The sequence below is a fragment of the Sparus aurata genome, chromosome 13, assembly GCF_900880675.1.
Source record: "Sparus aurata chromosome 13, fSpaAur1.1, whole genome shotgun sequence".
Lineage (NCBI taxonomy): Eukaryota > Metazoa > Chordata > Actinopteri > Spariformes > Sparidae > Sparus > Sparus aurata.
This window is the reverse complement of record NC_044199.1, coordinates 10,701,497-10,726,495: the sequence shown is the minus strand read 5'-3', so window position 1 is coordinate 10,726,495 and position 24,999 is coordinate 10,701,497. Positions and strand designations below refer to the sequence as shown.

General features: G+C 44.1%; 1 protein-coding gene across 3 annotated transcripts; it reads right to left on the bottom strand.

Moving 5' to 3' along the window:
- Positions 1 to 1,247: 1,247 nt before the first annotated feature.
- On the bottom strand, positions 1,248 to 23,938 carry cxxc5a (CXXC finger protein 5a). Of its 3 annotated transcripts, none has more exons than XM_030437393.1 (4): positions 23,725 to 23,938; positions 23,504 to 23,571; positions 13,771 to 14,758; positions 1,248 to 2,423 (listed from the first exon to the last, which is right to left on the bottom strand). In XM_030437393.1, exons 3-4 carry the CDS (start codon positions 14,551 to 14,553, stop codon positions 2,379 to 2,381), a joined length of 828 nt encoding a protein of 275 aa, XP_030293253.1. In that variant the 5' UTR covers positions 14,554 to 14,758; positions 23,504 to 23,571; positions 23,725 to 23,938; the 3' UTR covers positions 1,248 to 2,378. The 3 variants fall into 3 exon arrangements, with proteins under 3 accessions (XP_030293253.1, XP_030293252.1, XP_030293254.1); XM_030437392.1 differs by having other exon boundaries at positions 23,508 to 23,571; XM_030437394.1 differs by having other exon boundaries at positions 1,248 to 2,420; positions 23,508 to 23,926.
- Positions 23,939 to 24,999: the final 1,061 nt, after the last annotated feature.

The following is a 24,999-nucleotide window of genomic DNA, read 5'->3' as shown; positions in this document are numbered from 1 at the left end:
CGTCCATACTACATTACTGTTAAGTGTGCCAGAAAAAGATTTACTAGTCTCTTGCCTTCCAGGGGAAACACCTTGGGATCTCACTTTAAAAAAAAAAAAACACGCATGGTAGTGAATGGTGAGAGACAAAATTGAATTACTTTTGTTAATTTTTCAACTCAGAAAGTTTGTCATACGAATGACCAAGTATAGGAGTGTAAAAGTACGTCATTTGAAGGACTACACACCCAACGGTCAAGTCAAGTTTCACCATCACCAACAACCTGTAACGGAAACCTTGAAGAGTCCATCCCCAACAAAGCTAACTCAAAAACTGACTAACTGACTCTCCTATCTATCTATCTATCTATCTATCTATCTATCTATCTATCTATCTATCTATCTATCTATCTATCTATCTTTGTCTTTCTACGTCAAATTTTGTGCCATGGACTGCGACAGCTGTTTGAGACAGAGGGTCAAAGTTCAGGCTGCAATGTTGGATGAAGTAGAATGTCTCAGTTACACACTTTGTAAGGGGCGGCTGCAGTACAAACTAAAAGTAAAAAAAGAAGAAGTGTGCAAGTAATAAATTGGAATGCAGCCCCAGCACTGTTTGGGTGTGTTCATCACTTTTTAGTGTCCCCTTGGAAACAGCTCCCGTCATAATCTGTGCTACTCGCAGCATTTTTGTATTGTGGCTTTGTTTTTTTCTGAAGATGTTTTCTCTTAATTTGCTCGTGTTTTCTCAAGTTTGCAGTGTGTCGAGCTCTCACAAACCAGTGAACGTGTAGAGTGCATAGTTCTGACAACAAACCTATTAATGATTTCCTGCTTGTGTTTTCCAACTGTAAATGTAGTGGAGTAGGCGGAGCGTCACGACGATCTTGAAGAGGAGTTGTATTTTTTCAGGAGGTTTAATGCATTTTTGAACAAACACCGCAACCAAATGTGTTCTTATTCAAACATCTTTTAAAAATATTTTTTTTTGGTTACAATTTTAACATAGCAAGGCTCCATCAGTCAGTCAGAATGATCTCAGTCGAACCAACATCACGGCCTGATTCACTTTCAATGAGTTTTGTTTCGGTTGGAATCGATGATGTTTCCCTACATCCTCCAATTATTTAAAAAAAAAAAAGGGGGGGGGGATTTTTTTTTCAATTCACAAAAAAAACTTGTACTTAAAAGTTGTTTGTTTTCGTCAAACCGGCTGTTTTTAGAAAAAAGAACATGCAAAATAGACGAGTAGACAAACATCAGAACTGTACATTTTGACACGAATACATGCATTCCTTTTTATTCACAAAACCAGTCCAATTTTCTAAACGAATACAAAGATTGGTTACTTTTAAAAGCTGTAGCTACCCAGCAACATAACAAAAAAAAAATCATGAAAATAGAACAAAATAAACAAACAAATAAAAAAAAAAAAACAATGTAATCTTGTCTCAGTGCGTTCAGTAGGGTAGACTCAGAGCAAGTGCTGTCTCTTAATGCTATTGCCCTGAGCATTATTGGCACATGCTCAGTCGGGCCACAGTAACATAAGGCTGCCAGTTTCACTAAAGGAACAGTTTGGAAATGCAGAGGAGGGCTGATTGAGGAGATTACAGTAGAGACGGCTCTGGCGAACAGCGTCTTCAACCCCAGCGAAGGGTCTCTGGAGCTCTGCCCAATAACACGACTGTTCCGTGGCGTCACGATCCTTTTATTTTTTTTATTTTTTTTCGACGATGGCCGCCAATCTGTCCGGGAAAAAAAAAAACCCATCCTCCTTTCAAACGTAATGAATCACAAAAGAAGACGAGGGTTGTTTTTTGTTGTTTTTTTGTTGTTTTTTTTAAGTAACATGATGGTGAAGAATTACAATAATGTTTGCCATTAGCCACTAGTTTTGAAATATAGCTGTAAATTTACATTCTCTACACAAGTACTGTATCTTTCCACACATGAACAACATTAACACCAAACACAGAAATTAGTTGATTGTCCACACTCAGTCCGTCATTTCTGTTTCTGGCAATGAACAGTTCCATGTTTAAGCGACAGAAAAAAACCTGCTGGAAAAAGGACAAAAGGTACCAAAATGGAAACATAGAAAAGGGAATGAAAATTGCCATAGATGCTTTTCTTTACGCTTCATTTTTGGTTCAAGGAATAAGTAGGTGCATCCATTACCCGATTGATTTTTTTTTTTTTTTTTTTTTTTTTTTTTTTACTTGTTGCTGTTGTTCTGTCGTTTTGATTTTTGTTGTTTTTTTTTGTTTTTTTTTTAAGTGTTGCTTGTTTTGTTTTATTAGCCAGTGTCTGTTTTTGTTTTTTTTTTCCGGAGACAATCCAGGAGTTGGCATTGCACTTGATGGCAGAGCTTTGGGTAGGGAGGTGGAGGAGGAGTCCTACTGGAACCACCGGAACGCCGCTCCTGTAGGAAGCATCACCTTCTTGGAGAAACGGAAGACAGGGAGGGGAGGGGAGGGGAGGGGGTGGGGGAGGACGGGAGAGAGAGAGAGAAGAGGAGGTTGGAGTTGTTAATGAAAAGCAGCACATTTTTCTAAGTGTTTGCAAATATAATCCAAATCGACTGCTTTCGCCGAGAAGCTACGATTTCTTCACACCTTTGCAGAGACGCAGACTTGTTGTTGCTTTTTTTCCAACATTTTCTGTTCTGCCTTCAATTTAAGGCTGTGGCTAATGATCATTGTCATTAGCAATTCGTCTATAAATTGATGGGGTTTTTTTCTTTTTAGCTCATCGCTTGATGGACAAAATGTTAAAGTGAAGATGTGGCGAAGAGAGGAGAATAAAGTGTGAGTTCATTCATCCATTTAGTCCCTAATGGTGACATGAAAGCCTTTACGGTCGTGCCACAAATCGAGCCGCCTTTTTTCCGGAGAGATTTCATAAAAGACGGCAGAAAAAGTGCCAAAATTGCACGGTGTCGGTGCTGCATCCTTTGTCATTCTGCTCCCTTTTCAACATTACTAGTAAATGTGAATTAGCTATGAACTGGGGAGAAAAATACTTTTCAATGACCCCCCCGGCATCTTTTAAGGTGGAACGTTTTCCTGCGTGTTACTCAACACATTAGCTGACGTCATAAATCAGCCAGCATTTTGAAGATTCTGTTTGCTTCTTGTTTTTGTTGAGTTTTTGAGGTTTTTTTGGCTCTCTTTAAAGACAGACGCCACCGTTTTGATCGGCTCTTCAAGCGGTTAAAAAAGTGTCTGATAGAGGGGCGGGCCACTCGCAAAAAGAGGGGGCCACAGTGATGACTAACAATCATATCAAGGGGCCGCGGCACCCCATCGTCACTTGCCATTTTCAACTACAAAACTGTAACAGGCAGCCCGCCATTGGTTGCTGATAGAGGCTGATAGGGAATCGATCGGACGCTGATGGTGTCGTTATTCTATAGCCGTTACATTGTGCAGTCAATGTAATGGTTACGGCCAAATACACAGTGAAGCAGCATTATACAACAGACAGAAGCAGAAAATCCTTACATTTAAAAGGTGGAACCAGTGAATGTTTAGCATTTTCTGTTGACAAATGACTTAAATGATTCATGTCCATCAACTAATCAATTAAAGCAGCTAAACTCTATTCCACCCTTTTATCCTTTAATGAGTAGTATGTGAGAAATCTCTACACCCCCTCCCTCCCCTCTCACCACCACAGGAGCGGGCTTCAGTCCTGGCTTCACACAAAACCCGATATGCCACATTTATTATTTAACCACCACACGCATGGCTCTCCCACACCATCACCAGTGATTATGCCGCTCCCCTCCGCCCTCCCTCGCCGTGGCTATCCGTGTGTCTGATTGCACCGAGCAGGATCGGCTCACATGCACGGGGCTGCAGGGGCTCAGCGGCGGCCTGCCGGTCAGGAGATAGAGGGCCGCCACCGCTCCCCGGAGCTGCGAGCACGGCTGGCGTCCTGCAAAGTGCAACTCGATTCTGCAGCGGTGCCTGGAGCGAGGCAGGAGGAGCTCGGCAAACATTTATGCACCCACACACACTCTCACACCAAACCAATATGTATTCAAGTACAGTCACACACCTCCACACACGGTGGCACGTTAACAGACACTCACAATACACCCCCGAAATCACACCAAACAGCGAGACTGTTAAAATAAAAATTCGCATACAGATTCAGATACACTTTTTTTCTTGTTTTTTTTTTTTTTTCCAGCAGTTATCGACAGCAGAAGGTTTAATCAGGAATCATCATGCTGTGAGTGCAAATACAAATACACACACTCGGGCATACCATCCCAATTATCGGATGGAAAAGGAAACTGGGAGATCTGCATATTTGTATTGCTTTAAAAAAAAAAAAAAAAAAAAAAAGTTTACAGCTCTGTCTAAATTCTAATGAAAAAAAAAACGCCGCATCACGTGAACACAATCAGACTTATTTCTGTGCGTCTCTCCAGCACAGCGGTGAAATTATGAGTTTTTCAACAAAGGCAGCTCAGAGGCGAATGGCCCATTAGTTGCGAGAAGTTTGTTTGAAACCAAAAACAATAGCAGCCCTAATTACTTTTCAGACCCACTTAAACCATTCCTCTACCATTGAATCAGCAGCGCGGTGCTCTTTTGAATGCCATTGTTCATATCTGGACATGAAACTGAGTGGCGGCAGGGTTCGTGCTCCGCAGGTTTCATTCACTCTCATTTTGAAAGTTAACTCCCGCTGACACGAATGAAACATTTTTGCTCGGGTAAAAAGACTTCAAACAAGGTAATTACTCCGGTGATCTCAGCCAAATATAGCCCACACTGTGCTTTATTTGTTAAATTGACTCAATCAGGAATAATCTGACAGCATAGACACTGAATGCCACGGCGCTGCTCATTGCCCACATATGCATGTGCCAGTTCGCATCAAACTCTCACATCAATTCCTCTAAGACGGAGCTAATGTTTTTCAATGGTTGTTTCTGGTGTTGCCTTTTCTCCTCCTCTGAACTCACTAAGAAATACACACAGACCGAAGCTTTACTGTATGCACACATGGTTCTTTTTGGCTTATATGAATATTAATTACGAACCACAAACCTAGAGGTTAACAGCCGACATGTTGCCAACACATTTTCATGGTCTGTGTGTTAAGAATCGTGAGCCCGTCATCCATCTCTGATGACCTTTCTGCAGCAGCAGCACTCAGCTGTTAGGAAGACTGTCAGAGGACAGCAACATCTGGCGCTGCCACAGATGTCAAAGGCCTGGTAGGGGCCGGACAGACCATGACGTAATGTGTGGGAGGGAAAAAAAAAAGAAATAACACGTCGCTCTCAAATGGAGCCGTAAATGCTGTTTTTCCTCATTATCAAACATGAGCAATCAATGAAAAAATGGCAGCAGTTCAGGAATAGAAAAACCCTTCCTGATTGCACAGGTTCAAACAGATGGGATGTGTGGGCGTGAAGTGGCCAATCACTAAAATCGATGGATGTGTTTTTTCAAACAAGGCGAGCACATTTGTCTTAGTATAGCACAATTTGTGTGCAGCATACCAGGAAAGTAGAAGAAGGACGCATCCTTCATTTTTTTCCAGACTAACAGCTCCTTAAATGAGCTGTAACCACCCCGACTTACGACGCCCCTTCACAGTACATTACATGTTGTTATGTTTTACTGATGCAAAGGGCACCGCCGAGCAGTCTTGCTATTGTTTCCACGGCTTCATCATCAACAGTTGTTGTTACATTACATTGTGAGAATTCCCTCGTGGACACCCACATGAGAAACACAAACTGACACAATGAACGCAAAGAATCTCCACACGCAGCGGGCGCATGTGGGATGTGTGCACTGTCTGCCGCTCGCAAGGAGCAAGAGTAGTTAACTTTTGAAACAAACTGGATCAAAACACCGATGACCTCCAGCTGGCATAAACGCTCGCTGTCTGTCTGGCTGAATGTGAAGCATCTCCCTCAGCCATTTGATTCATATGCAGATGTATTGGCCAACATGTACATCTCATAGCCGGGTCAGGAACATTAACATACACAATCTCATTTATTAGTTCAACCCATGAGTGTTACGGTTAATTATACATGCGCTGGTTTACTGCTTTGAATAAGACTGCAACCAATGATTATAATTATAGTTGTTTATTCACTTTTTGGTGATCAGCTCATCGTTGCAGCCGTAGTTGTAAATATGCTGGACCTGATGCCATTTAATGACTGTATTTACATATTGACAGTATGAGCGAGTGGTGGACCGCATGTATTTAAACTGCATTTTGAAGTAGCTTGCCTGGCAGTTAAACCGCATTCATCTTTGCATAGTGATTGAAGTAGTTTGATTACAATTTAACAGTTTTTTTGTGTGGTTAACTAATGAAACTACAGTTTTTGGGCCATCAAAGGAAGCAGGGAACCATTGCTTCTCGAGTAGCCTTTCCTTTAAGCCCAGTCGGCAAAATAAAATGTTGGCACTTAACATTTTATGCTTCCATGTTGGCAGGTGGAGGGGACGGTGGTGGAGATATTGGCGAGAAGGCTGCTAAGCCGGCGACCACTGTTCAAGCCTGTGTGTCGACATTTGTAAGAGTGACACCATTGGATATTTTCACGGCCATCTTTGCGTCAACAAACATTTTTGGCAAGTCACCGGGACATCTCTAGCCATGTTTGTGGGCGACAGAACATTGTCACAATATAACATTTAAAATGGACCTAATGAATCTTAAAAGAATTAATAAGTCAAGTCTCAACATATCAATGGTTTGCAAGAACTTACATTGCCAGCATTTATTCTGGTGACTGGGTATTTTCCTTTGGTCGACACACACTAAAAAACAGCCATCTACTAACTTATGCGCCGTTAAAGAACACAATCTAAACCGTCCCTATTTAATGCAATGGTTCCTCAACCCTAAGTAAATGTATTGAATTTTGTAAGACGTGTGCATCCATACCTACATTTTATTTTTTGAGAACCCTAGCTACAGAAGTCATAAACTGTACATTTATCCAAATTAGATTTCTCTCTCGTGAAGCTTTGCTGATGTTCCGCTCCAGTGGAACATCAGCAAAGTAATTGGTAGCCTGAAAGCTATGATTTCAAAGTAGCTCCCCCTGCACTGCAGCCACTGACATGTGGTTATATGTATCGCAGATGTCTGAAAAACAAGTTTTACACGACCTAAGTCATCTCTTACTGGTTGAGCAATGACCTGATCTCCTTCTCTCTTTGAGTAAAGGGCCGTTTTCTTAATCCAGACGCCACCTCGGCGGCCTCCTCTCACTTTCTGTCTGCCTTAGCCTTCTCTGCCCGCTCCAACTTGTCCCTCTCTCTGCCCAGCAACTTGCCCACACATCCATGTGTCTCGGTGTCAGCCTGCATGCCTGTCAGTTTGCATGAGCCTCTTGTGTCCTTGCTGTCTGGTGTACGGTGTCTGGGAGGCGGGAAAGACCACAGGGGAATATACCGCTCCCATATCAAACGTCTGATACTGGCAAAGAGGCCCCCAATGGACGACGCTAGTATGCTCAGGTGTCTGATGACAAAGAAGCAGGGGTCCGTGACACAAACAGTGGTTTTCATTACAAAATATATTATTCAATAAGCAGACAAAAGGCAAAAGGCAAAAACTCACCTCCTGTTTTAGCTATTTTCTACCCATCTCCCCGGTACAGTACATCCTGAGCGTACAGTGACATACAAGTAAAAACAAGGTACACTACAACTTCCTAACCCCGAGTCTCCTTCTTCTCTCAGTGCAGAACAGCATCGCTGAGACTGACACCACTGGAGGGTATTCAGACATCGAGCAGAAAGGAACTGCCTTCCCACTTACTTCTCTCAAATGTAGCATTCCCAGAATAAATCCAGACATCTTCAGCCAGTGAGCTATGAGGTGGCAAAGGCCTCAGCATGCTAACTCCCCCTCACTTGCCAATTTTACGCTCCTCTTTGAGCTGCCATGAGCTTTCAATGGAAACCGTCAACACCCTTAAAATAAGCACACTGCTGCTGGACTGCACTTGTGTACCAACGCGTATACGCTCGCAGGCTCGTGCACACGCACACACCGACACCGCGTTCGACACGAATGCGGTGAAAACAAAGTCCACCACCCGGGCTTTTGACTCGAAACCGTCCAGAAAGCCGACTGCAAGACACATGTTAAGTAAGACGTCATGCCCCTTTAGAGATCGCGAAGACGGGGATGTGCCGCTCCGTCTTTGATTGGAGGGGAGTGTGACACTCGGGGGCTGTTTGAGCTACAGCTGAGGCTCGCCGCGCTTACACCATCGCCTGCACAGGTGCTGCACAAGTCGACCTGAATATGCATTAAAGGGGAGCAGGTTTTGTCCTCCGACAGAAGCCTCGTTCAAAGACAATGAACGCCAGCATTGCATCATCTAGTCATTATTGACAGTTGGGATTTACTGCTGACTCTCTGCTCCTCCTGACGCAGCACATCCTCCATGAATCTCACCCTCTGACATTTAGCTTGTCCTGATGACATCACGCTCACCGACAGCGCGGCCCAGGCTGTATTCTCTGATCTAATCACCTGCTGAACAAGAGCTGTTGACTTAATAACAGAGCCATTTGAGACAACTACTAGACTGCTAATGGGAAATGTATGAGTGCACGAGGACAAATAAAAAGGCAGGCGAAATTGAAAGTGTTGTAGTACTGTCAGGGCCGCGTACGAGGGGAGAAGAAAAGCACTGTTGTGCCGTAGAAAATCACATCTGGGGCAAAGAGGTAACAGGTTGCAGACCTCTGTGATCATTTCCTGATTAAATGAGAATAACGGTCTCATTTGGAGGTAAAGGGGCTCCATGTAGTTTTGGAGAAGAAATTCAAACTCTGAATCTTAATATTTACAAAATCACTGAGGTAATAATACAAACTATTTTCCATAACTGAATAAACAAGCTGTTGTCAGAGCAAAATAAGGTCCCCAGAACACTGTTCGAAGCTAGAGAATGGCAGGGTCCGCCACATATAAACAAAGTGAAACAGTATGTAATTGTGTTGTCCTTCAAGGTCAGTTTTTTTTATTCGGTCATAAATGAAGAACAGAGTTTGTTTATTTAGCTTGTTTAGGCATTAAAAGGCTTTTTGCTTCTGGTTAAAATGTAGTTTCACAAAACTACACAGTGCACCTTTAAAGGGGCAGATCACCCCCAAAATCAAAAGTACTTATTTGTCCTCCTACGTGCCGTACAATTTATCCGTGCGGATTGTTTTGGTGTGAGTTGTCGGGTTTTGCCGATGTCTGCCTTATCTTGGATGTAAAAGAGCTAGGCGGCACTCAGCTCGTGGTGCTCAAAGCGAAAAAAAACTCTACAGCAATGTCTCTTTCCAGAAATCCTGACCTGGTTACTCAAGGTAATCCACAGACCTTGATGTGAGCATGAGGGGACCTTTTTTTTTTTTCTTTTCTCCTTCTACTCACTTCTCACGACAAGGCCTGTGGATTATCTTGATTCACCTCATTGTGAGACATTGCTTGCCACCACCAGCCAAGTGCCATCTAATCCCATTGTGCTCCAGAGAAGGCAGACATCTCTACAACCTGTATCTCCAAAAATCTGCAAGGCACACCAAAACAATAAAGATGGATAAATTGCACTACAGGTAAGAGGAAGTTTTTTGGTTGAGCTTTCCCTGTAAAGCCCCATTTAGTATCAAGATGCGTTTAGTTTAGCTGCTTCAAGTCATTCTCAAATTAGGAAATTTAGTGTCAAGATGAACGGCATCATACGACAAATATGTCCAAAATGTGCTTTAAGGAACATGAATAGGTTTATAAGGTGACATCAGAGGAATATTCCAAGGATTATTGCGTCACAAATATTTTCTTTTTTTTTCATCCGGAGGGTTGTCACATGATCGAGGCTATGGTTCAATTCATGCTCCCTGTGTGGGTAGATGTGCAGAAGCGGCGCACCTTGGCACGAATGTTTCCTGCCTCTCCCATTGCGCTCTCATGCCAAAGACCGTCAGCGCGGCTGCGACACTGAAAGAGACACTTTCAGCTCTCTAAAATAGACCCTCGGATTTGTTCACGTTAATGTCACATTGCATCTGCACGAGGCACCTGTTGTTTTTTGGTAATTAAGGAGACCCCGACTGTTTATGTGTTCACATTTCCGTTTGACGAATGGGCCAACTTTAGGGCAGCATAATCCGCATTTTGACAAAGTGAAAAACATTAAAAATTGATGCCGAGTCTGACGGAGTAGTTCCGGAAATGTTTAAATCTGAGAGCTGTTTACTGCGCCGATGTTATGCAGACACCACGAGGAATAATGTAGAGAGATGTGGTCCTGCTCAGCAAGCACCAACTTTCAAAAACACTGATATTATCCTTTAATAATATTCATTAGTCATACTGTACAAGTAAATTAAGTCTCAAGCAGAGATTAGCCTTCTCTTTTCTGGTCTGAAAAGGGAAATTACTTGACAGACACATTAAATAAATTAGGAGAAAAATGCGTGCGAGGTAATTACAGCACATACAATTACCAACGTCAATAATCAGACCGCTATTATACTTGGTACGTGGAGGCTTGGCAGGTTTATGGTACCCTGGAGTTTCTTTCATATGAGGTGGCCACTGGCAACATCAGCAGACTGTGACGTTACGAGCAGCATGATGACCTATATCAACATCAACATTCATGAATATTCAAGCCCCCTCGGGTTTGGCATCACTGGTGCGAATGACTGGTATTAGGCTAACTGCCATGACAACATCAAATGCAAGTCATAAATTAGAATTAAATTCCTTTCTGTTGCAGACATTGTGTCGTGCCACCTACGTAGCAAGCTGACACATTTCACCGTCTTTTCCTGAATCATCAACGGAGACAAATGAAGCCTCTCATTAATTCGCAGCCGAACAACACAGCGCTGAAAAGCGGCGCGACGATATTCAGACACGTCAATTTTATTCTCAACTTGCGAGAAAGTCATAGGGTTTTACAATCAAAGCGGCTCGAGACTACAGCATTAAATAAATTCTTCAGTTCCACACTGTCAGATGTCAATGACTTGGCTCCTGAATGCTTTAACTTAGTCTGGAGGTCGTCCTACAGTGCAGAAAATTTTTTCTTTGTTTCCTGCATTCTGATGACTTTTAAAGAATGAAAATAACAAATCAAAAAATCTAAGTAGCCTACGCTGCAGTGCAATTTCACTTTTTTAAATTTTTTTAAATCTCTGGCGTGAACTAATATTCATCAGCTCTCATTTATTCATTTATTTTTTTCAGAGAGTTCATGTCACTGCCGTATGTTTACCAGCCTCTCAGTGGTGATTGACGTCGGTGCAACATCAATCCAAAAGGGGAAAAAGGTGCTGAAATCTGTTATAAACTGAGCAAAATACAGGAGAATTGTGACCTCAGGAGAACAATGAAAGACGAGAGTCTGGCAGGATAATTGAAAGGACTGGCATGTTTCTTACTGTGTATTTTGCACTGCAACCAACAAGTATTTTTGTAATTGATTATGTGCTCATCAGCCATAATAATGCTGTGTCACAACAGTTGGCAATTTATTTCCTTTTGATCAGCTCGATCGATTGATCAGCTGCTGCATTTTTTTTGTGTGTGTGTATTACATTTTTGAATGCTCTTTTTTCATTGTGTTCAACTTAGCCATTGGCTTCCATTTGTTTATGGTGAGCACTGCCAAAGTACAAATAATTGTTTTGTGATCGTACACGGAATTTCACAGGAGTGTGTGCTTACAACTCAATGCAAGCTTGACTCTGACGATTACATCAGACATGATCTTCACAAGCCAATAAGCCCTCCACATTAAACAACAAAACATTTGCTTTCTCAGAACGACGCTGCGCTCCCTGATGTGATGCCTCTATTGACAGGAGGACGTCATCTGAAGAAATTCAGAGTAAGAAAGTAATTAATTACTGTTCAAAAATAATGCATCCGTTTCGTGACATGGCACTGTTTATAAAGGCAGGTTTAGTCACAATAACAATTTGGTTTGGGTTGGAGGAACTTAATGGTTTGTGTTAAAATTAACACCTCACAAAACGTTTCTGGGCCCGATATGGTTGGGGAAAGATGGTGGTCACGGTTAAAAGAAAATCTCCTTTTTTCTCAGCCAAGCAATCTATCTCTACCTCCTATCTGTACAAAAATGCTCTAGAATAATGTCACCTAATTTGCTCCTAATGTCAAGTCCCAAATCCTACAGCTGCTGGAGGGCTTTGTCAAGTGCATGTAAACGTTTTGTCATTCGGGGGGGGGTCAATTAATTATATTCAGGCCTACTTACAACATGATTTGTAATAAATGGGCTGAAAAAAATGCAGAAATGTTGATATGGCCCTTAAGCCTTTGTACACACAAACATGTGAATATGTGCAGTTATTTTATCATGTTGCTTGTTTTAGTTTGGTGACCCTCAACTTAAAGAAGAGAAGAAAGGACAGAATTGAACCTGTGGCAAAAACATGGTTGTGTCCAGTCCAATTTAAAGCTCCATGGACATATATTCGCGGAGCTGTCACACTGTACTGTGTTTGCATCACTCAAAAATTCTCCAATAACCAACTTTCCCTTTAAGGAGCCCGTCACTGCGGATGGCCAAAGTCAGCACATGGGCATGGAACAACCAACATTTCAGCCTACAAACTAGGGGCCAAGCTGTCACCCTCAATCAACATCACAAAGAGAAAGGAGTAAAGCCATTAGCAGCTTGAAGCGCAGATCCAGTTTGTGTCAATTAGACCAGAGGCCTCCTCACTGGTTCATGTTCACACTGTGTTACATATTTATCAATTGATTATGTAATCCCAAAGTGACACTATTACCCATTGATCACAAAAAGTTTATTTCCTTTGAGATGGAACATCTGCTGGAATTGATTCATGATTGGTCACTCCGTCATCACAGCCGGGGTTAGTTAGGCTGCAGAGTGTGACAGAGGTAGCAGACAGGAAGTTTGTGGAGGGCCATTTAGTCGAGCAGGAGTGTCACCAGAGAGAAGGACAGCGGCAGCAAAAAAGCGGGTCGGCACATGTGCCACACTGACACCTGGTGCTCCAGATGACAGCTCTGTGGCCAGATGGACCTTGTTACGCGCACACACATACACAAACATACCCACGCGTGTACACTCTACACACAAACGCACACTGTGCACATATTCACAATTACTGCCACTCTGCCTCGACATACATTTTTACATCGCTGCACGATTACAACATATGCACGAGGAAGCGTGGGGAGGATGTACATGTGCTCCGCTGAAGGGAACGCATCATGCAAAAAAGAAAAAGAACGTAAACATTTTGTTTTTTTAGGAAGCGAATTAGCCCTCTGATTGAAAAGATTGGGGGTTTTCACAGTTCTGGTTGGACAGATTAAAGAGACCCCATGGTGCATGCTTACCCTACACATACCCACACCACCTGTCATTTCCCTGCTTGTGGAGCACCATCCCACCATAAAGCTCCCCTGTGCTACTACCCTTAGAGGGAAATAACATTTAATGTACGGACCAAAAGACCTTATTTGTACTTTCACGTGTAAAGCTAAAAAACAGTTTGAAAGGTTTGCAGATCTCTCTGGTATTTATTAAACACTTTTCCAGTCCTTTGCTGTCGACCAACTCCAGAATTAAGATCCTAAAAAGACAAACCTATAGCTTGTTTCTCACCTGGAGGTAGCGGCACTGAAGCCTTGTCGCAACACTTCAAATCAAAACCTTAAAGCTCATGTTTTGGGAGTGACCCACTAAGCAATGACACGTAATAACCACCACCCTCTTACCTCCAGAGCAGCAGAGGGCTTCTTCTTCAGTTCCTCACATTTGCGAAACTTGCAGATCTGGTGGCCCGTTTTGCGATTCCGGCAGCTGCTGCATTGCTCGCAGTTAATCCGCCGTCGGCAGGGTGGGCACATGCCGCAACGTTTTCGCTTCTTTTTACCGGAGTTGATAGCAGAGGCCAGCTCGCTTTGCGCCGGGTACTCGGCCAGGCCGGCCATGTGTAGCGCGCTGTCCGCCAGAAACACTCCAGCCGGCGTCATGATGAAAAGCCCCGGGTTGAAGGGGAAACCACCCCCTACTCCATATGGGAAGTCAACGGGACCACCTACGGCGTCCGTGACAGACGTACCCTCCAAATCGCTAGCCCCCGAGCTTGTGTCTCCACCGCCAACTCCCACTCCCATGCCCCCAGGCAGGAGCATGTGCTCCATACCGGCCCGCTTTAACAGTGCTGCTGCCTGGGCAAAGTGCAGCAGGCCATTCTGTCCCTCCAGAACCTGTTCTAGGGTCCGGTCCAACTTGGCTGCCGTCAGTGCTGAGACAGTGGGCTGGGGCTGCGGGGGTGGCTGAGGCTTGGCCGATTGGCTCTTAGTCTCATTGTTGTTCGTGTGTCCATTGGTGGTGGCAGAGGAAACCGCTGTGTACTGGGAGAGTGTACGGGAGTTCTTAAGGCTCTTACTGAGGGGCTCGCTGATGATGCCACTGCGGTTCCGGCGCTCTATAACAGGAGAGTCCGGTTTGCAGCTACTCCGCTCCTGGTCCTCTGTCCGGCCCCCCTCCGACATGGTCCAGAGCGTACGTGCCTGGGTTGGGGATGAGGGTGGAAAGGGGGCAGGGGTGAGCGAGGAGGGGTTCTCGGTCCGTTCTGTTCCCCCGGAGAGAGTGGTGCCTCACCTCGATGGACCAATCAACCGGCCAACAACAGGCAGGCCCCAGAGCCTTCTGCCCGCACTACAGCTCAGCCCTCATCCACGGTCTTCCATCTGGAATCTTTAAACGGGAGAGAAGAGAGGTCAATGACTGATCACTGATCACAAAACTCAGCAATCAAGATAATTTTTTCCAGTTTTGTTCAGTTTTGGGTCAAATCAAGTCTTTTGTTTTTGTTTTTTGGTGTCTTGGGCTCAACATAAACACTTTTAAGTTGATATGGGAACGTGTTTACATATCCGGCAGGTAGGGAGCAGCTTTATGATTTCAGGACATGTTTCTGGCCATCTGATGAACCTGAAGTCCAGTATTTACTGCATGTCTTTTAGCTCTGTTTTTGGTCTCCACCAGTGGCTGAGACAAATATCCCACTCTTTAGCTGCTAAATTCCCCACTATGTTCCCCAGCTAGTCATTCACCGGTGTTTGGTGCTGTGTATGTAGTGCACAGCGGGTTTTTAGAACTTTTTTGCTGTTCAGCCTAAAACAATGTTATGATAGTGGCTGTTGCAGGCCGGACAGCTATAAAATTAGGTCAAATTTATTCAGATTCAACAAAACCGGTATCTCGATCCAGGGTGGAAAATGTGCTTATGTTGGTATTGTCTATGTAAAATTATCAAACTATTGGGTTGAACACCAAAAGACAATACCTGTATTCAGATAGATTCTACCAAAGAAAAAGAAAAACTTTAATTATTCTTCTAACTCCTCACACATCAACCTACAAATCAAACTGACCGGTGAGGAAGCACCTGCTTCCTTGGAGGTTCTCTGAGTGGTTGGCAAAGAAAAAGACATTGGGAAGCTCGGGCAGTCAGGAGCCTCATCTTGTAATTGATGTCCAAGAAAAGCAAATTCATTGTGTTGTATTGCGGGCGAAAGAGTGTTTTGGTAAACTGAACAGTATTTCTGACTGAGAAAGTATTTGTTTTACATCCTCAACTAAAATACTCCGAGTCCTAACGTCTGCTACAGGCATATGCACATTTCACACTTCACACTTAAATATTCAAAAATAGAAACATGGGACTTTGTGAGCAAGATTATCATAAACAGTTACATAGTTTTTGGTGTAAGCTGCTTTATACAAAAGTCCATGTCTTGGTCTGTTACCTTATTACCCGTGAGGTACTTGTACCTAGGTGGACTCTGGACCTCTTTGACATATCACTCTGCTGAATCTATGTAATTATTACTTTATTTTTAAAGTGAGGTTTTATCATTGTTGAAATCTATTTCATCGGTATTTATCTGTAGTACTATCTATTTTAAACACATTAAGCACCATTTGAGACCTTATATAGAAATAAACTGCATTGCCCTGACTGCAGTTTAGCAATGTTGCTCATATTGACTAACAATTACATGCCTATTGATCTGAGTGTATAACCTTGATATGCAATAAGCAATATCAGACTTTCCCACACAACGATCTGAGAAGCTGCTGAAAATGTAGCCAAAAAACCCAGTGACAGAACAAAGGAAGTTGATTTTCTCTCCATTCATTTTGGATTATTTGTGACTGCTGTAATTTGTCTGCGTCAAACTTGTCGAGGATTTTTTTTATTTGATTCTATTAGTTCTAAGGAGCAAACCTGTTGAGCAATGTAATTAGGCAAAACGCTTGATCAAAACGGAGTGGTGGAGCTTATGAAGAGGGTTCACAAGGTTAGTAATGGGAGACTCTCCGCTGGACAGAGATGCAGGCGCCCACGGGCGTTTTAGCGTAAGATTCCTGTGACTGCTCATCTATGAAAAGAAAAAAAACTATGCCGCTATTCTCCTGACCTGTCCGTGTTCACAAACAAGCCTACCACCTCCCACAGAAAAGCTGAGGAAATGGCCGGGCCAGTCCTTATAAGGGAAACAAAGGGAAAGGGAGGGGAAGAGGATGGTGTGTGTGTGTGTGGGGGGGGGGGGGGTGTCTGTGCAGTGTGTGGAAATTGGAAGGCCAGAATTAGTGGGAGGTAAAGCTTCAAAGGCAAGAGCACAGCCCCCACATTCTCACCAGCTCAGGGGGATGTGGCGCCAGCGAACCAGAGCCAGCTCCGCAGCCCCTCAGCCCTATAGTTTCAGTTTTCTCCGTCTACAGCACTGACCAGGGTCCGGTTTCCTGAAACCATCTCAAACCAACTGCGTCTCTGCTCAGCTGTGGTCGGACGCATAATGACACTGCAGAGTGATGCATGGGGGGACTTGAAAAATGATGTACTTAGTGGTCAGTCATGAGTATAATGTTGTCAAAGGAGAATTTTATTCAGAGTTGATTTTATAGTACCTACTTGTACGACAAAACTATGTTTTTGATTTATCATAGCCTGGGAGAATATCCGGCTCCGATCCAACCGCTTCATCGATGCTCTAAATACAGTAAATGTGTGAAAAGGACTTCAAGTATTCCACCTAATTAATCAACTGGCATGTTATCAATAGCTAAAATAAATTAGTCTTCAAGTTGGCTACGAACTGCGAACAGTTTCAGAAATATCGCTGATCAGCTGAAACATAATAAGTCAGGATAAAAAAAGGCTTAAAAAAAAAAGGTAAGTCCTTTAAATGCTCTGAAAGTGTTGATGATCTTGATAGTACTGATGTGACACAGTACTTTCTTCTTACGTCATTGACTTACTTTGCGTCAGTGCCGGAACACCTACTGTGCATGACGATAATGCAGTGACACACACATACACACACACACACACACAAACACACACACTCTTTGTTTCTTCGGTCAAATATTAATAATGTGGCAAAATAACTTGGATTTTCAGGTAAGTTCCAGTTTGATTTGTGCTGTACCTGTAATGTAAACTTATAGTATGTTTCTGCAAAACAAGCAATATGTGGTGCTACGTAAACACACACAGAGTTTAAGTATTTAATGACCAATGGCTGTCCTGTGATGTTAAAATGTTTCCGATGAAAAGTCTGTGGACTGCAAAACTTCACCTGACTTCACATCGACATGAGGGTGAGTCGATAATGGCAACATTTTCATTTTTTTGGGTGAACTGTTCCTTTAGGTAATGCTTAACCAGTGCATGACTCATGATGATTTAAGGCATGAATTAATACAGTATGTATCATGAATTCGTGGTGCTAACCATTAACAAACGGTGAAGACTTACTGTGTATATATAGTATTATGTAATCAGATCATTGAACATTAATAACTTCATACACTGATGTGCTTTAAGTAAGCTAGATTTCAGTAAATTACTGAGGGATGATCGGCTCATGTACGCAGATTTGTATTTGACATGTTTACAGGTTGTCTTTTGGTCGAAGCTGGCATTGTTGCTTTGTTGCTCACACACTGTGTAGCAAATAAAAGCAGGCACCTATTTTAGCCTCACACTCACCCTCCTCCCGCTTTCCACCCCCCGACCTATCAGTCACACTGTTTCCATCATCATCAACCCTGAGTATGGCGTATAGTCTTTGGCTAATCACGCTCTTAACTTCCAGCATCATGGCTCCTCGGATCCCTTCACCACATCATTTACAGCAGAGGTTTTTTGTCCTCGCGTGAACTGTCTCTGAGCCACAACTGGCTCTGCTACAGAGGGTGTCAGAGCCATACAGCTGAAACAAGATATTTAGTGTTAATTTGTCCCTTCAGCACGTTTACTCATTTTTCCTGCGATGTTACAGACTTAATGCTGTGGTTCATATTAACGTCTTACACCTCGGCTTTCTGTGAATTGCCCCGACAAGAGTACTTTAACAACTAGTCACATATTAAAGCTTGTGAGAGGCACATCATTTCTTGCACCTCGAGCTGTCTCAGCACAAAAATAGGTGTAAATTTCGGCTATGCTGGATGTTTCCCAGAGTCCTTCTTGGTTTTTTGCTTTTTGGTTAATCTCTCCGCAGACAAAAATGCTGCTGCACAGGATTAGCGGACGAAGATAAAGATCTGGATATAAATGGTCTGAATTATCAATACAGTCCAACGACTACGTGCGAGAAAGCCTCTCTCTGATCGACCAATGAGCTCAGCCAAGCACCTGCAATCACTAAAGTAATTGGCGTCCTGTTGTTTCGGTAAATTCAAAACTGCAGCAGGAACAGTAACGGTGCATCAGCGAGACTTTTTGTGTCTTTGATACTTGATCTTCATTATGAGCGTCTGCTTTGTTATTTATTTTTTATTTAATTGAACACCTTTTGTTAACACTACAACCTGAGTGCTGGACAATTACTTTAGTTTAGAGGGTCAATAAAAATCCTTTAGCTTGTAGCCGACAAAATATTGACCGGCCTGAGGAGGTATAACACAATGTTCCTGATGTGATTATAAATGCTGTGGCTCATTCAATAAAGACACTCAGTGGGAATCTCGACATTAATTCGAGCCCGTTTTGTTGAATCAGCGGCGCTCAGCAACTCTGTCACTTTGTGGACACTTTGTCAACAACAGCTGATCTGCAGAGGCTGTGAATTTCAAAGCATAATGTTTCGAATGTGGTTAGCAGAATGGTGATATACGATATTAATATTCAAACCACTAATAGCTTATAATTGAGTCTGAGTTTCGCATATACTATAGCCGCTGTTCCAGTTCCCCTATTGGCTATTTGACCACTCTGCCGGAAAGTAGTTTCACCCCGAACTGTGTAGATGTTTGTTTGTATCTAATCATTTACGTGATATTAATGGGAAAGTTCCGCATTTAAGCTCAATGTTCAGCTTAGCTTAGCATGAAAGCTGGACACAGGGGGAAACTGTTAGCCTTCCTCTGTCCAAAAAGTAAAATGAGACTGGCCAGCAGCTCTGGAGCTATTGAGCTGAAGACCCTTCCACACATTATACAGACATCAGTCAGAGGAGCTTTATGTGTGAGCGCAAATGTCTGAATCCGCCTGCCAGCTATAGTACAAAGTCTGACTGAGACCATGTGTGATTACAGCAGAACATCATTGATATCAACTCAGAACCACACATCTCTACAGATGAGATCCGTCCTCCTGAGCGCTCTACCCGGGCACCAGCCTCCACCAAAACCAAACGGAGTAGGTGAGAGCGCGTCTGACACTGACAGTCTCCTGCTGTGTGCCACGTTGGTCTGGAGTTCATACGTGAGAGCGGCTTAATTAACACGTTATACCCTGTTTGTTTCATCCAGAAGCGTAATAACAAACAATTTGCCATTTAACGGGGAGTTTTCCATCCATCACCTATAACCGCTTAACCTTTGCAGGTCCGCAATCAAGGCTGACATCAGGAATGAGGCGTGCTACACCCTGAGCAGAGGGTAAATAATCATTTACGCTTAGATTCACACCTGCGGGCACTTTGGAGTCACAGATTAACCCGCGTGTCTTTGGACCGTATAAACACAACAAAGACACAAGGAGAACACGCAATCTCCACACAACAGGTGCAAGGCGACAGTCCTAGCCACTGCACCACAGAGTCACATTTAACATGAGGTGCCATGTTGAACTATTTCTTAGCCAGGACCGGATGCAGGTCAACCAAGTGATGTCCCCAGGAAGATACTGGTCCGAGATAGTAACAGCGATAGTTTTTTTTGCCAGTCGCTAGCCCGCAGCATCTTATCATTCAGCTCGCAGACATGTGAGAAATCAGTGTTCGCGCGTAACTCTCAAACTCTGCTACGAATCCCAGATTGGTTTATTGAAAATGAAAAAACTTAAATTAGAAACACAAGTTAAAAGCATTACGACTTAAAATACTTAAAATTGAATGTAATCTGAAATACGTTATGTCACCTGTGCACAGATAGGTCGTGGACTAATCATCCATGAATAACTAAACTCAAACTGTGACAGCAAGACAGCAAGTGGAGGTCAAATGAAAGGTTCGAAAACACTACAAACGTGGCTGTGAATGGGAGCTAATGGGAAGAGAAGTGCGGCGCAGGAGGAGAACATTTCGAGCGGCCCTATTGCAACTGAAGCTGATGACAGTGAGTCGAACAAGGGCGCTAGCGATTGGCTACAGCACCCGCTAACTTCAGCAGCAAAGGGTGCAAAGCAGAAAACGAATGTGAACAGAGCAGGTCGTTGGTCTGGTCTGGTTGGTCATGATGGAGGTACTTGGAGAGCCAAATGTCTTCTGAGGTGGTACACGGTCTAAAAAGTTTGAGAAATACTGCTTCAAGCAGTATTACGAGTGCCCGGAGCAAAGCTGGTCTTAACGTCTACACAGTGCGTCAAAACGGTTCTGAAGTGGTTCAAAAACACATAAAACATGTCAGTTGTCAAGCATATGAATCACTGGGTTAAAACTGTTCTCAGTATGGATTACACGGCACGTTCGCAGCAATACGGATGATAAGTACAGCCACGGTGCTGCTGGATGAATGCTGTCAGCACAATGATACTTGTGCGAGCATGAACAGCTCGTTTAACATTCACATGCAGCTCTCGGCTTGTAATAACTTTTCACAGTTACCTCGTATGGACATTTTTCTTTCCCACTCAAGTGCCTGATTTCATACCAATTGTTGAGGTAGGATGCAAAAAAAAAGAAAAAACAGATGTGTGTCCGAAAGTAAACGTCCGTCTGCAATATAACGGCAGCTGACTGATGGGTGAACGGTTGGTCGGTTAGGCCATTGACTAGTTTGATCAATAGGTGATGGAGGAAAGCATTTAGGGCCGGAGTGTGTTTATAGTTCCCATTGTTTTAAAGCTGTAGCCCTGTAATCCTACAATGTAAACATGAAGAGCATAAAAAAATACCAGAAAATTGGGATCACACATTGACTTGGACCCAGAGTACGAGCTACAACCATTGATTAAAGGCAAACTTCACCAACTTCACTGTTCGGCACTGTTTGCTGCCTCCAGTGATGTCAGTCAATGGCTAAGTTGCATTGTGGGTAATGTAGGTGACATGTTTTTTTAATAGCAGTCCTGTTTAGACAATGTGAAGTCAAACGATCAAAATCGATACAGCAGAACCAGAGACGTAGAGGTTTTTATTTCACGCATTTGTCTTCTTTTGAAAACCCGGCGCCTACATTACCCACAATGCAACTTAGCCTCTGAGTGACATCACTGGGGGGCAATTGATGAGATTGCACGTTTCCCTCTGAAACCACGAGACACTTCACACTACGTTTTTTCACATACATACTCCACTCCAAGACCAGTAAACACACTTTAATTTGTCAAATTAGTGGAGTTACCCTTTAATTTAGTTTGTATTCATGGTTCAATCCTGAGTTATTTATAAAAAAAAATCAAATTAAAAAAAAAGACAAATAAACTAAAATGTCCAAACTAAAAGCACAGACCCGCGCGTGTCGCTGGACAATGAACTCTTGAATAACTTTCCTCCACTGACGTCACTGCGCGCGCAGGTGCCAGGTAATCTCTCAGTCAGCTTTTTAATGGTGGTGCTGGTGGTGGGTGGGGGGTCTATCCATCTTATCTATCTAATTTCCTGCAGGGGGTTATGAGGCGAGCGGTGGAGCAGCTGACTGCACCTCTGGAGAGCACTTAATGCATTAGTCCAGGCGATGCACGATGCAAACACAGCGCCCCCCAACCAGCACCACCACCCCCACCTCCACCACGGTGCAGACGCGCTGTCTCCGTACTCGTCCTCGCTCGGTGAGCTCCACATTCTCCATTCCTCCCACCTCCTGTCGACTGACGCGCGCACACGAACGGACACGCACGCACGCACGGACGGACGCAGAGGAAGTTAAGAAGCCCGGTGACAATAATTAGACTCACGGCTTCATCCATTGTCCATAGCCTGCTGGGTCTCATTCCCCCTAATTAGGGCTATGCACACACACACACACTAACCAAAAAAAAAAGTTCGGGGAGGAAAAACAAGCCCGCCGCGCATACTGTGACTCCAAATTATTCGCAAACATATGGAGCACTTGGAGCTGAGACACTGGCGGTGGCGGATTGCAGAGGGGAGGGAGGAAGAGGAGGAGGGGGGGCGGCAGTAAATCTCCGGACTGCGCGGTGAAAGCTACCTGGCAACTTTCTAATGATGAGAGAGAGGGGGGGTCACAGATGTAGAAGAATAAGAAGACATTTGGAATTATAAAGGGAGGATCAGCCCTTAGTCTGTCTTTAAGCGGGGGTTTGGGAAGACTGATGATCTTTCCTGTGGTGTGTGTGTGTGTGTGTGCGTGTTTTTAAGGGTGCGAAATAAAAAAGTTTCGATCAGGGCAGGGTGACGATCGCGCCGGGTCTGTTGTCAGATGTACGCGTGATCCGGCACGAACGCGCGGCGATCGCGTCTTTCATTAACTGGAAGCTTCAAGTTTTAGTGCGCATCATTAACAGCTGATTCGCAATAAACCATCGGGGGCTGTCGCTTCAGCCGATCCGTATCAGCGCTCGCGGCGACTTGCCCATTAAATCAGGAGAGAGAGAGATGAGGAAGAAAAAAATAAAAAGCTGAGGGAAAGATCGGCCGATCGCCACACACTGATCCAACCTTTGTCACGCATTTTCTTTTTTTTTTTCTCCTTTTCAACAGTATAAGCGGATCAAAATAGCTGTCTTTTGTCTGGACTCGGTGATCTATGAACAGGGGAGCCGATCTGCGGTACCAGCATATGGTCTGCAGTCGCGCATCGGAGGGGAAGAGCCCCGGTCTCACCCCGCTATAACTTGATCCTATATAGAAGATGACATCCCAACTTTCGGCAGACTTCAACAAAAGTATGAACCCCACCACCACCGAACACCACCACCCCATCACACACCTCCACCCCCCCCCTCCCTCCCTCAATCCCTCCTTCCCCCCCCCGTCCATGTATCTGCATATTTGCAAACACTGGGCCCGTTTTTATTCGCACCTACCAAAGCGGATCCGAGCAGAGGGGAGGGCTCCCACAGTCCGAGCGGTCCGGCTCTCTCTCTCAGCCTGCCGTGCAGAATGGTGACAGAAGAAGAGAAAAAAAAAGAAAAAAGGGCAGAGGGGGGGGGAGAGAAAAAAGCTTATTCTCCGAGAACACAATCCTTGCAGAGTGTCTGCCTGTTAGTGACAAACGTGGAAAAGAAAAAAAAAAATATTCACCCTCAGTTAATTCGGGAAAAAGCGTACTTTCTCTGTGGCTGAACGCGTGGGTTCCCCCAGCTTTCTCGGTCCTCGCAATCCCACCTCTACATCCCCGCTTGCAGAGAGGAACATGCAAACACATTTCATAGATTTTTGGAGCTTCGCGGAAAAACCGAAGTGGACTTCTGCGCGGCGCGCGCGCTCCAGCTGAGGCAGTAATAATAAAGGCGCGAGGGAGGCCGTCGGGTTCAGTGTGACTTCAGGACAGCTGATGGAGGGGTGGGTGGTGGGGGTGGGGGTGACTGGTGTTTCACAATAAAACTGCTGCGCGATGATGGAGGTGTTATTATCTTCAATCACGTGGTTATTCAACTGACTCAAAAAAACTTCCTGTCTTTTATTTTTTATTTCTCCCTCGGGCAGAGTGTAGAGCAGTGATTTCTTGTCTTGTGATTGGAATTTAAACGTGAATCAGAAAGTCAAAAAGAAGCTTTGAAATAAACAGTGACGTGTGCGGTTTTTAAATATGTTCCCGTTTTGATTCGGCACCTCAGCCACACTGGGTGAACTCAGTCCACCACCCCATGCGTGTGTGTGTATGTGTGTGTGTGTGTGTTTCCGGCGAGCGGAGAGGTTATCCACAATGCAAGGCGACAGACGTGAGTCTCATCCCCGCGCGTTGCTCCTCCTCCTCTCCCACAGCCCTCAGAGTCCACTCCACCTCTTTCGGCCGGCCTGTCTGCTGGCAGGCGGCCAACCCAAGTGTGTGGAAATGACACCGCCAGGGCGGCAGAGATTTTCCTTCATTTCTCTCCTTCCCGATCGCAGACTGGCTGACATTGGCTAGAAAGTGGAGCAGCTCGTCAGGGACAATCAATGCGAATCGATCGAGCTGTGCGGTTGAGGCTCCAGAGCTGGAAAATATCGCGGCAGCTGAAAAGAGAGAGGGGGGGGGGGGGGGAAGAGAGGGAGAGAGAGAGAGAGAGGGAGAGGGAGAGGAGGGGGTGCTCGACCAACTCTGTCAGTAGCCAACCAACCTCCCTGCAAACAAATATGCTCTGGCTCTCATAAACATGACACTCACTTAGTAAATACTAAAGTTAAAAAGCCCCCTCAAACGTGTCATTACGCACGGGAGCTGCGCGCCAAGCGGAGAAATCCACCCCAAAACATACACTTTGTTTGTTTTTTTTTGTTGTTGTTGTTGTTGTTGTTTTTTACTTGAGTGTGAAATCATTTACAGTAATGATTACAATAATGTTTCACTTGTTTTCCAAGTTTTGCTCACTTGTC

What these genes read in the sequence shown, in the direction of transcription:
- cxxc5a (XM_030437393.1), bottom strand. Translation starts at nt 14,553, where the DNA reads ATGTCGGAGGGGGGCCGGACAGAGGACCAGGAGCGGAGTAGCTGCAAA. An exon ending in AGCCCTCTGCTGCTCTGGAG is followed by an intron (nt 2,424 to 13,770) that starts GTAAGAGGGTGG and finishes CGTTTCTCCAAG; the next exon opens with AAGGTGATGCTTCCTACAGG.